The sequence below is a fragment of the Sorex araneus genome, chromosome 2 (assembly GCF_027595985.1).
Source record: "Sorex araneus isolate mSorAra2 chromosome 2, mSorAra2.pri, whole genome shotgun sequence".
In the NCBI taxonomy this organism is placed as follows: domain Eukaryota; kingdom Metazoa; phylum Chordata; class Mammalia; order Eulipotyphla; family Soricidae; genus Sorex; species Sorex araneus.
The window spans coordinates 132,415,588-132,427,960 of record NC_073303.1 but is presented as its reverse complement, the minus strand read 5'-3'; the positions used below and the strand labels follow the sequence as shown (position 1 = coordinate 132,427,960).

General features: G+C 41.0%; 1 protein-coding gene across 15 annotated transcripts in view; it reads right to left on the bottom strand.

Annotated features, from left to right (window-relative positions):
• The window catches only part of LRCH3 (leucine rich repeats and calponin homology domain containing 3), a 124,060-nt gene that overhangs the window by 40,279 nt on the left and 71,408 nt on the right, over positions 1-12,373 (bottom strand). For all 15 annotated transcript variants that reach the window (XM_055129756.1, XM_055129752.1, XM_055129751.1 and 12 more), the window contains exons 7-12: positions 12,064-12,157; positions 11,432-11,552; positions 8,437-8,582; positions 4,088-4,164; positions 1,587-1,638; positions 1,093-1,242 (exon numbers count right to left, since the gene is read on the bottom strand). In XM_055129756.1, the coding sequence (XP_054985731.1) occupies positions 1,093-1,242; positions 1,587-1,638; positions 4,088-4,164; positions 8,437-8,582; positions 11,432-11,552; positions 12,064-12,157 (640 nt within the window). The remainder of the gene's footprint in view (positions 1-1,092; positions 1,243-1,586; positions 1,639-4,087; positions 4,165-8,436; positions 8,583-11,431; positions 11,553-12,063; positions 12,158-12,373) is intronic.

Sequence of the window (12,373 nt, the reverse complement as noted above, 5' to 3'; positions counted from 1 at the left end):
GGAGAGAAATTCTGTAAGCTTAATGCATCTCTTGCTATGTCCATACAAAATGATTAATATTATGAATACTTATATGTTAGTTGGACAAGGAGAGGAGAAACACACCCATGGGATTCCGCCCTTGGGTGGGTCATCCTACTGAAAGATATTCTGTCCTGGAAGCAGCATCCCCTGAGGAAAAGAATTTTACCCCTATTGATTGTGATCACACCTATGTGTAAGTCCCAACCCCTCATTCTTGGGGATTTAACTAGGCTGAAAGAGTGGGCTGGGGGCCAGTCTCAGTGCCAGATCTGGAGAAGCCAGATCCAGATCCAGATCCAGAGTGAGGAGAATGAAGTAGGATGGGGGAAGAAGCAGGAGGAGAATCAGAGGAGAATGGAGATGGGAATGGAATAAACTGCAACTGAGACCAACCAGCCTGGCCCTCATTCCTTCCTTCGCCTGCCTTGTCATCACCATCAACCTCCCTGGGGTGGAGGAAGCGGCTGGAGACTACTGAACGCGAGCAGCAGGAGAGATAGAGCGCCGCTGCCCTGTGCCTGGTGCGGTGTGGTGCTCCCCTCTTCTTTTTTGTGTGTTTACACAATTTTCTTATTCATAAAGAGCAAAAGTGGGCCAAAGTGATAACACAGTGGGTAGCACGCTTGCCTTGCACATGGCCAACACAGTTTAATCTTCAGTACCACATGTGGTCGTGAACCTGCAGGGAGTGAGTCCTGAGTGCAGAGCCAGGAGTAAGCTCTCAACACTGCCTGGTGTGGCCCCAAAACAAACCAAAAGGAAAAGAGCAAGAGACCAGTTTGGGTAACAGTGGTGTAGCGCTGCAAAACACTCTCAAAGCACTTTCATTGTCATGATCACAAAGATGATTCCTGATCTTTACAAACGTACAAGAGATTAAGGAAATGGTAGCTGGACAGTAGAGGGAGGGGGGAGGAAGGGAAGGAGGAAAGGAGGAAAAGAGGAAGGGAGGGAAAGAGGAAGAGAGGGAAGGATGTAAAGAAGGAGGAGGGGAGGAAGGAAGGGAGGGAGGGAAAAGGGAGGGAAGGAGCCTGAGAAATACATGATTCAGCGATTGAGAAGGCTCACCTCGACAAAGTCCAGGACAGCGTCTCTCTGAAGCTGTTTGGTCCTTATCTTCTCCTCCTCATACTGCAAGGCAGCAAGCTGTGCCTCTCTTCGAGCATGTTCAACTAACTGTTCTTTTCTTCGATGAAGTTCTAAGTCTGCATGTGAGAGCTAGAATAAAGTAGCACTTACATTTTTAAGCAGAAATAAGGGCTAACTTGCTGATAAACTCTGTCAATTTAGGAAGTGATAATTGACTCAAACAATCTTATTTAAATGTGTTTATTTTTTCTCATATTTATATAGTGTCCTTAAATATATTATAAAGACATATGAATATTTGTTTTCTGTCTGACGTTTAAAAGCCCTGTTATCATGTCCAGACAATACGCAGTAGTAATATATGATTGAAGAAACAGGTGATGAAATCCGCAGACATCTGGCATAATTGCAATTTAAGAATTGTAAGAGAAAACTGTATCAGTTAAAAAAAATTAAGTAGGAAAAAAAATTACCTGACTGTGATTTGATGTCAGTGGTGAGAGAGCAGATGGTTCAGCTGGAAGCCTGACCCCCCCACAAAAAAAAAAAGAAAAAGAAAAAAATTCCATAGTAAAAACAGGTAGATAAACAGAACGCAAACAAAGCCTTACTAATAACATGCTCTTCTACTAATCCCTTACAAACTGAAAGATTAAAAACTGCATTTTGTAAATCTGAGCCTAAGTCACTGAATTAAGGCCACAGGAATACCTGATGTCTCCCGCTTCTGTTTCATTTGATATCACTGATTAAGTTGCAACTGTGAACTAGGGCTGATGAGCACTTATTTGAGATCACCTTCAGACAGTATTGTTCTCTATAGCACATACAACAATTATGTTCTTTACTGCCATGATTGAAATAATATATATGTAAGTGAAGACTGTTCATATACAAAGTGCTTTAATCAAGAGAACTCTGGAACACTAGGGAACCTGGTAACTTTTTCTGGGGTGACTGGGGACAGGGGCTTCCAAGCAGCATGCAGGAAACCTGGAGGCAACTACTGGCAATTCACTCAGTTGACGGGTTAGTGCTCGAGCCTCGCCATGCGGAGGGAAGAGGGGGCCAACATGGGTGTTTCCAACACGCTTCCAGCCTGTGGAGTTCTCTCCCTGAACCAACTAGCCTTGCAACGCATTTTGCAGAAGCAAACAGAAAATAACAATTCACTAAGCTCTAATCAGGTATCTTGTATGTGAAGTACTTCACAGTACAAAGTATTGCTCACTTACTCTAAAGAATCGGAGGGAGTAAGAGTTACTCCGATTGGGGTCTGAAGTAATAAAACAGTGGGGTACTTGCTTTACATGCTGCTGAACCTGGGTTCAATCCCCAGCATCCCATATGGTTCCCTGTGCACCGCCAGGAGTAATTCCCGAGTGCAGAGCCAGGAGTAACCCCCCTGAATACCACTGAGTGTAGCCCCAAAACAAAGACAAAAACCAAACAGCAAAAAGTATTACGATGATCTTCACTGCATAGTTGAGAAGCGAAGGCATAGAAGTAATTTTGCTGCAAAGATAGCTAATAAATTGTGCAGCTAGGTCTAAATACCTTGTCTGATTCCAAAGCAACTTGCAGTCTTAATGCATTATATGGGCCCCAGCAGGAATGGGCCCAAGCAGGTACACACCTCTGGGCCCAGCCCTGAATGAAACATGCAGCCTGGATGGCCTTTATCTTACAGGAAGTCCACCTTCCCCTTCCCTCCCCTCCCCTCCATAAAACTTGGTGAGGAAGACATTTAAGAACTGAGTGTTTCAATGCAGAAAAGACATCTGCACCCTTTCGTTTCTTGCAGCACTATTGATAATAGCGAAAATTTGGAAACATCCTAAGTGTCCAAAAACAGAATAAACAATGAATATACTACTCAGCCATAAGAAAAGATGAAATCATGCAATTTGCTGCTACTGTGGATGAATCTAAAAAGTACCATGCAGAGCAAAGTTAGTCAGAAGGAGAAGGAAGATACAGAATGATTTCTCTCTCACATGTAGGATATGAAGAAACCTAGTAAGGGATTAAGTAATGCCCAAGGCAAGAGAAATGAAGACCATGAGGGCTGGTCTTCAGTTGGAAGCCTGCCACTGGGGAGAATGGGACGGGGAGGGGGACTCACTCTAAAGCAGTCACTCTAGAAAAGGAGGAAGTGCGGGGCAATAATAAGTGCTCTGCACGAATAAAAAGAAAAGAAGAAAAGAAAGGACCACATAAGCCCATATCAAGTGGGTCTTCGTGTTCTGATTTACTTTTTAAGCAAAACCTCTTAATACACAATTTCTTTCTACTCCAGTTAATTTTAAACCAATTCTCTTTCAAAGCTGTGTATATCTACTATCTTCACCCCACCTTATCCCATTTTACTTTAGTGTTTTTATTGTTTTAATTTAATTTTTGCTTTTTGGGTCACACCCGGCAATGCCCAGGGATTACTTCCTGCTCTGTACTCAGGAATTACTTCTGGCAATGCTCAGGGAGCAATATGGGATGCCGGGTTTGAACCCAGGTGAGCCGAGTGAAAAGCAAATGCTCTACCCGCTGTGCTATCGCTCTGGCCCCAATTTTATTTTACTTTTTTTTGCTGTTGTTGCCAGTTATTTGAGCTTTGGGCTACACCTGTGTCAGGGCTTATTCCCTGGCTCTGTACTCAGTGATCACTCCTGGCAGTGCTTGGGGAATCACATGGGCTGTGGGCATCAAATCTGGACTGGTTGTATGCTAAGCAAGCATCTTACCTACTATACTAACTGTCTGGTCCCCTATTTTATTTTGAGCACCAAACAATCTGGATTTGTTCTTATAAATTCACCAAAACTGTTCTAAAATTTGAGGGCTTACACTTCCAAATCCAATAGCTATTTCTAAGTCCTTATCTGACCAACTTTGTCAACAATACATGACACTGGTTTCTCCTGCAAATGCTCTTATTATTTAAAACAAAAACAAATGATTAATTTGGTTTTCAAACCTGTTTTGATGTGAATATCTTCTCATGTCTTCTGTTTTATGAAACTCTCTAATGGGCACAGGTTTTACTGGTGAAACCTAGGTTAAAAAAAGCCAAAATAAATACATTTAACACAATCTTTTATCGTTTATTTTTGGGCCACACCAGGCAGTGCTCAGGATTTTCTAGTGGCTCTGTGCTCAGAAATCACTTCCAGCAGTGCTTAGGAATTGAGCCTGGTCAGCAATGTGCCAGGCAAGCGACTTATCTGCCGCATTATCTCTCTGCCCCTACTTTTAAAAGTTTCTCATTTTTCACTTAACAATGTAAGTAAATTTAAGCAATAATTTAAATAAAATTTTAACAAATTTAATAATTTAAGATTAATAATTTACTTAAATAAAAAGTTATTGACAGCTGAGTTTTAGGCATAGGATATTTCAACACCAATCCCACCATCAGTGTTACCCTTCCTCCCCTTCCTCCACCAGTGTTCCCATACTCCACATTCCCCCCTCAACACACACACCTGCTCCTTTAACATAATCTTTAAATGTGATTTTAATGCTTAAGAGCATCTTTTTTTGGTTTGTTTTTGGGTCACACCCAGCGATGCACAGGGGTTGCTCCTGGCTTATGCACTCAGGAACTACACCTGGCTGTGCTCAGGGGACTATATGGGATGCTGGGAATCGAACCCGGGTCAGCTGTGTGCAAGGCAAACACCCTACCCACTGTGCTACTGCCCCAGCCCCTTAAGAGCATCTTATACTATATAATGGTGCTGCTAAACACAAAACTATCCACAATTGCAAAATGTTTATTTTTAAGAAGGTAAATTTCTTTGTTTTTTGTTTGTTTTTGGGTCACACCCGGTGATGCACAGGGGTTACTCCTGGTTCATGCACCCAGGAATTACTCCTGGCGGTGCTCGGGGGACTATATGGGATGCTGGGATTCGAACCTGGGTCTGCTGAGTGCAAGACAAACGCCCTACCCGCTGTGCTATCACTCCAGCCCCAGTAAATTTCTTTTATACTGCATATATGAATTATAATAACCATGTAGCACTGTCGTCCTGTTGTTCATCGATTTGCTTGAGCGGGCACCAGTAACATCTCCATTATGAGACTTGTTACTGTTTTTGGTATATCAAAGATGCCACGGGTAGCTTGCCAGGCTTTGCCATGCGGTGGGATACTTTTGGTAGCTTGCCGGGCTCTCTGAGAGAGACAGAGGAATCGAACCTGGGTCGGCCGCATGCAAGACAAATGCCCTACCCGCTGCGCTATCACATAATAACCATACATAACAATAAAGAATATGTCCCAAGTAATGACAAAAGCAATCCCAGAGCAGGAAGCCAGAAGCAGTCCGTAAACAGCATCGGATATGGCCCCCAAAAATCAAAACAAAACAAAACTACACGCAGCAAACAACTACTCCACCCCAAGCTATAAACATCCAATGTAATTCTCATCAAAATTCCTAGAACGTTCTCCAAGGACATAGAAAGACACTATTACAAATTGTGTGGAAACATAAAACTCCCCAAGCAGAGCAATTCTAAGGAAAAAGAAGAAGGGATATAGAGCACTCCTGACTTTCAACTGTACAAACAACAGCAATCAAAATGGCAAGGTCCTGGCATAAAGGCAGACTCTCAAGACTAGTGGAATAGAACAGAAAGTCCATAAATGAACAAACCCTCAGATGTTTGGACAGTTAATGATAAGTGAGCAAATTGTATTACGTGGAACAAGGAAAGTACTTTCAATAACTGCTGGGAAAAACCAGTTAGCCTCTTGTGAAAAACTGAAACTAGACCTCTATCTCACACCTTACAAAGAGGAATTCAAAAGGAATCAGAGGCCTTGACAGAGACAAAACCATTACAGTGTAACAAGGAAAACAGACACAACTCTGGGAAAGACAACTCAGAGGTGTCTTCAATGACTGGACTCCATCAGCAAGGATAACAAAACCAAAAATAAAAGGGACTACACCAAACTAAAAAGTTTCTGCACAATAAAAGAAATTACAGCTAAATAAAGATACCAAAGTATATGAAAGAAAATATATTCATACCATACATCTGACAAAGCTTAAAAATTCAAGACAGATTAGCACTCATAAAATAAAACAACAACAAAAAAACAACCCCACTGAAAAGTGAGGAGAAGATCTGAAGAGATAATTCCTCAAAGAAGACATACAGAAGGCTTATGAAAATATGTCCGTCATCACGAGCTCTGAGGAGAACGCCAAACAACATGATAATGAGATTTCACTCCACACCTGTGATGTGAAAGCAGCCCAGAAATAGTCAGCATTGGTGGAGCTGCTGTTGAGAGCAGATTCCTGCTGCCGAACTACTGTCTGGTGCCCAAGGAAAATGGTCTGGGAAGTTCTCACAAAAGTAAACACAGAACTCCTGCAAAACCCACTAGTTCCACTTCTTGGCATCTATCCTGAAAACACAAAAATATTAATTTGAAAGATACATACATACATTTTGATGTTGGTGAGCTTAGACCTGGCACTGACCTAGATGTCCAACAACAAATTAGTGGATAAAGAAACTGTGCTATATTTTCATAAGGATTATAAAATCTACGTAGCTGTAAAGAAATCTTGAATGGATTTCTGAAATGGAATTTGAGGGTGTCCTATTAAGCAAAGTGGGTGAGAAAGAGGGCAAAATATCAGATGATTTCACTTATATGTGGATCTAAGGACATAAAGCAACGGAATCTGTAGCCGCCAGTGAAAACAAATGCTGAGATTCTGCCAAAAGAACTAAGTCTGACAGGCAGAGAGTGAAGACAGACACGGGTGGGGTAGCTGAGAAGGACCAAAGGACAGCAGTGGCGGGTGAGGGACAGCAAGACAGCAAGACTGTGTGAGTGAAACTATAATATTAATACTACTGCAAATCATGACACCTCATTCAATAAAAACAATGAGGGGTCAGAGAGACAGCACAGTGAAAAGGGTGCACTCCTGAGCACTGTCAGGAGTGATCCCTGAGCACTGCCAGGACTAAGCCCAGAGCCCTACGGGTGTGGCCCCGAAACAGAAACGTGTAACAAAAAGAATTCAAAGTGCCCAATAAGACTGAAATCAGAAGTATTTGTATTTAATAGAACATTAATAAACATTCCATTATCAAGACAACTTCAAGACTTGAAGAATGTTTCAAGTATTTTTTCGCATGCCTTTAGTGATGATCAGTTTTAACCCTTATATAGCTGCAAGGAGATACACAGTTCTCAGATGGTATTTATATCACGGGGTACAATTGAAAAAATAATAAATATTAAAATAATGAATTGATAGATATTTAAACATGCATTCTCAAATTCAATTTTTAAATAATGAAAAATAATACAAAGTTTGAATAACACTTTAAACATTCAAATATGGTAATATCATAGTATGCCTCACTGAAATAATTATTCTCTACTTCTTCTTAAAAGCTCTAATTCAACATTGTTCAAAAACTATTTCTTAAATAACTCCTGCCTGGAGCCTGGGACCAACTCCAGACATGAACATCACACACTGAAATGCAGCCACTTCATTATGCTGACTAGAGATACTGAAGAATGTGACTTCTTCCTGAGACCCTCAGGGAATTGGCAGGGATTCTCCAGAGGGCTGAATGCTCGTTTGTTTTCTAAGGCAACTCAATGTTCCACTCTAACAGACACCCGAGAATTTAAATGGAAGCAATTTATAATCTGTCTGACTTAGCATAAACATGCCAATATAATTAAGTTCGTTACAAAACTTCTACAGTTTTTCACAGAAGCCAGCAGTTGGTTCAATTTTGCTTAATACTGATCAAACTGTGACTTGTCAGTGAGTAACAATGAAAAAAAATCCCAGAACAATGAAAATTATCTGTTTCCTTTTCTTCAAGGGTCTCAGGAGGCCTATAATTGCTTCTTAAATTTTCTGAAATGTTGCTTTTTTGCTTTGTTTGTTTCGTTTTGGGGTGACACTCAGTGATGATCCTGGCTCTGCACTTAGTAATCACTTCTGGAGGTGCTTGGGGGACCTTATCGGATGTCGGGAATCGAACCCAGGTTGGCCGCATGCAAGGCAAATGCCCTCCCTACCAGCTGTACTATCACTCCAACCCCTAAAATGTCATTTAATTTGAAAAATAAACCTAAGCCTTCTATGACACTATAGGTTAGCTTTTAAAATAAGACTAGAAACATTCAGTAATGAAACCAGAACTGAACGAAATAAAACAAATAATTACACTTAACCCAAAACATCACCGGGATGACAAAGCTTTAGCATCATGAGCTGCTCCCCCGAGGGGATAGCACACGTCTCGGCTACAGCACGAGTCGTACCTCATGAGAAATCCGCCGCTGCTCGATGTAGGCCATGAACTGGGAACTGAGGCTGTCTCTGTCCAGGGCCCGGGGCTGACGCCCTTCCTCCTCCTCCTCCTCCACAGCACAACTGTCAATGTAGTCGATCTGATCCAGGTCATATTCTATTGCACAATATACCAGGGAAAAATTCAAATGAGAGATGTAGAGACTTCACTTGCACAGCTTCTTTTGCCCTAACATTTTATACTCTGAAAGTGGAAGGAATGAGAAAAGTTTTATAAGCCTTTACTATTTGGTCCATGGCTACATATAAAAGTAGGTTCCAGAGGGGAAAAGTGGCAGAGGCAGGCAGGTGGGAAATTACGGACACCGGTGAAGGGACTGGTGTTGGAACAACACCCGCCTGGAGTTCAAACATCAAAAAGATGAACTCAATCATCTTTTTCACGGTAATTCAATTAAAAATAAAAAAGGCCCCAGAAAAGTTGGCCTCAATTTCCTAAGAATGCAGTAATAAACAGCGAGGACTGCGGCGCCATCTTGCCACAATCAACAGAGAAGCGGCCAGGCAGTCTGGTGAGCAATGAGGCCCGGAAAATGCTCCGGACCTGAATTGGGGCCAACAACACCGGGGAGCCGGAAGGAGGTGCAGCCACAACACCTTCTCCAGATGGAGCCCTGGCGACACTGAGCAGCAACTAACACGGCTCCGGGATTCGGGACTGGGACACATCCGAGCCGCGCGACCTTTTCTAAAACCTGAAAACATACAATCTTTTAATGGAAAACTAATTATCAAATGCTTCCTTAATAGAGTTATCTTGTTTGGGGGTATAACTCCCACAACAATAGTGAGTTTTGTGTTGAAATATGGAACGTAATCAAGGTGAAGAGAAAATAAAGTGAAATTCATCAGTTATACAGTTGGAGTGGGGGGTGGGGGGTATACCGGGGATTTTGGTGGTGGAATATGGGCACTGGTGAAGGGATGGTGTTTGAATATGGTATAACTGAGACATAAACCTGAGAACTTTGTAACTTTGCACATGGTGATAAAATAAAATTAAAAAAATAAAATTAAAATTAAAAAAAAAACAAACAAACAGCGAGGACTGGAGCACAGACCTCTAACATTTCTTTTTTTTTGGACAGCTTTTTTTCTCTTTTATAAATTTTCTCTTTTATATGTTTGTGACACAGAGAGGAAGACTCATTTTTTTGAACACAGAAAGGTGTATTTCTTTCAGTCTCCCCAGCTTCCCAATATTTTAGGTTGGGGTTTAAAGAGCTGAGAGGCAGAAAAATCTAATAGTTAACTTGAAAGAAAAGAGAAAAGTGTAGGAAGAAAATGGTCTTTGAAAGAACTTGAAGTTGCTTCTTTCCTTCCTGTAATTATTGTCCATAAAGAGAACAAAAAACTTCTATTTCAAAAATTACTTTCTACAGATGATTGTTACAGATATTTGTAATAGTATACGGAGAGAAGGAACGAAAGTTTTGATTGCTTTTCTTTTTGAAACGTTTTTGAGTGAGAAGAAGCTAAGTAAAATATAGCCACATCATTTGTCTTCAGTTTTTTAGGCCACGCTCAACAGTGCTCGGGCGTACTCCTGATTCTTGCTCCAGGGGCCATATGCACTGCCAGAACAGAACCAGGAACGGCCACATGCAAGGCAACTCTCTGGACCCGTATTCTAGCTTTCTGGCCTCCCTCAAAGTACCTTACTTTAGAAAATTTTCTTTAGATATTTATTAAATATTACATGTATATGTATATGGGGCTGGAGCGATAGCACAGCGGGTAGGGCGTTTGCCTTGCACGAGGCCAACCCGGGTTCGATTTCCAGCATCCCATGTGGTCCCGAGTACCGCCAGGGATAATTCCTGAGTGCAAAGCCAGGAGTAACCCCTGCACATTGCCGGGTATGACACAAAAAGAAAAATAAATAAATAAATAAATAAATAAATAAATAAATAAATTTTAAAAATAAAAGATTTAAAAAAAAGAAACTCCTGAAAAGTAATGCAAAGTAAAAATAATACATGATGGCCCAGTTAAAGAAAAGTAGTGAAACAGTTCATTGAAATCACCATTCACAGACAAAAGACTTTCTGAGAAACTATAGTAAGTTTATGGAAAAATCAAAGTAATTTTCCATAATTTGGGCCACAAGTGGAAAAGCTCAGGGCTTACTGCTGGTTTTCATTTAGGGATCACTCCTAGCAGGGTACAATTTATATGTCTGAACAACAACATAAAGAAACAAAAGAAAGCAAAAATAGCTATACTCATTTATAAATAAGAATGATTAAATTTTTTAATTTAATTTTGGGGGACTTGGGAGCCTACTACTGGCTCTGTGTTCAGGGTCACTCCTGGCAGTGGGGGCACCATACGCAATATCAGGGACTGAACCGGGGCTGGCTGCATGTAATGTCCCTTAATCCCTGAACTATTCCTCTAACCTCATTTTTTAAAAATACAATAGAGAAAATATGGGTACTAATGCCATTGGTGGGGTTTTTGCTTTTGGGGAATGGTGCTGGGATCGAACCCTGGGCCTCAGATGTACTTCTGAGCTCCATCCCTAGAATGGATTCAGATTACCTTGATAAACAAAATTTCAGGGGCCAGAGAAATAGTACAGTGGGTTGGTGGTTGCCTTGCACATGACCAACCTGAGTTCAATCCCTAGCATCCCATATGGTCCCCTCAACCCATCAGAAATAATTCCTAAGCACAGAACCAGGAATAGTGGTTCTAAGCAGAGCACCACTGAGCACTGCTGAGTACCTGAAAGAAAATATAACCCCCCCCCATAAATTTCAAATTAAATGAAAAAAAAAGAAAAATACAATTTTTTCCCAATGATCTCACCTAATCATAATGGAAGAGTACATCAAGAAGAGCTAGGAAGCTATGAGCACAGAAACAAAAGGAACAAATGTGAAAATGATTGCTTGAGAGTGGTTATTAAGACTGGCAGACGTCACCAAGCATCACACTCACCTCCACCATTTGTTACTAGTAAACTGCTGCGATGTTCCTGGTACTGGCTTTCTCTTCGGAGTCTTTGTTCTTTAGTAATTTCTGCTACTCGGAGAGGCAGATCTGAAAATTCATCTGTGGGCTTAAAAAACATAGCACATAAAAAGTGTCATTTCACAATTTTTGACAACAAAGATTTTTGACACAGGTCACAATATTCAGTCATATCCCCAGTGGACTGAGGACAGTACTGAGGTTCTGAGCCCTTCAGTGTGGCACAGCACCTTTGTATGCCAAGAGCACAATACTAGTATTGTAAATCCAGTTACCCAATAATAATAAAACTGAATTAAAAATAGAAAGAACAGGAGTCAGAGAAATCAGAGAAACAGCACAGCTCAAGGCGCTTGCCTTACACGAGACTGACCCGGGTTGGATCCCAGCATTGCAATAGTCCCCGAAGCACTGCCAGGAGTGAGCCATGAGCACAGAGCCAGAAGCAAGCACCAAGCACTATAGGAATGGCCCAGCCTTGCCCACCCAATAAAAAGATAAAACTGCGGAAAAAGACACTTTGTTTTTATCTTCCTTAAACATTTCATTTCCTTTAAAATAAGAGTTAACCATAGGACTAGAAAAGACAACACACTTACTTCATTCCCTGACCATCTCTTATCGCCACTGTCCACACTATTGAAACCGGAGTCCAGGGCTCCGTAAGGCCGGCCGGAGTACAGTTCTTCATGGCTGCCAAAGACCAACTTTGTTACTGTAAAGTAACAATTTTACTAATAAACAGTTTTAAGGTATGTAGTAACTTAACTCTTCATAACTATATGGGCATTCCTTTAATCTTTTAATTTAAAAAAATCCAAATAATACAAGGTAAATAAAATAGCATAATCTCGTGTTCTCATTATACAGCACTGAAAAAAAAATCAACTTTCTGCCTTTTTTGTCTCC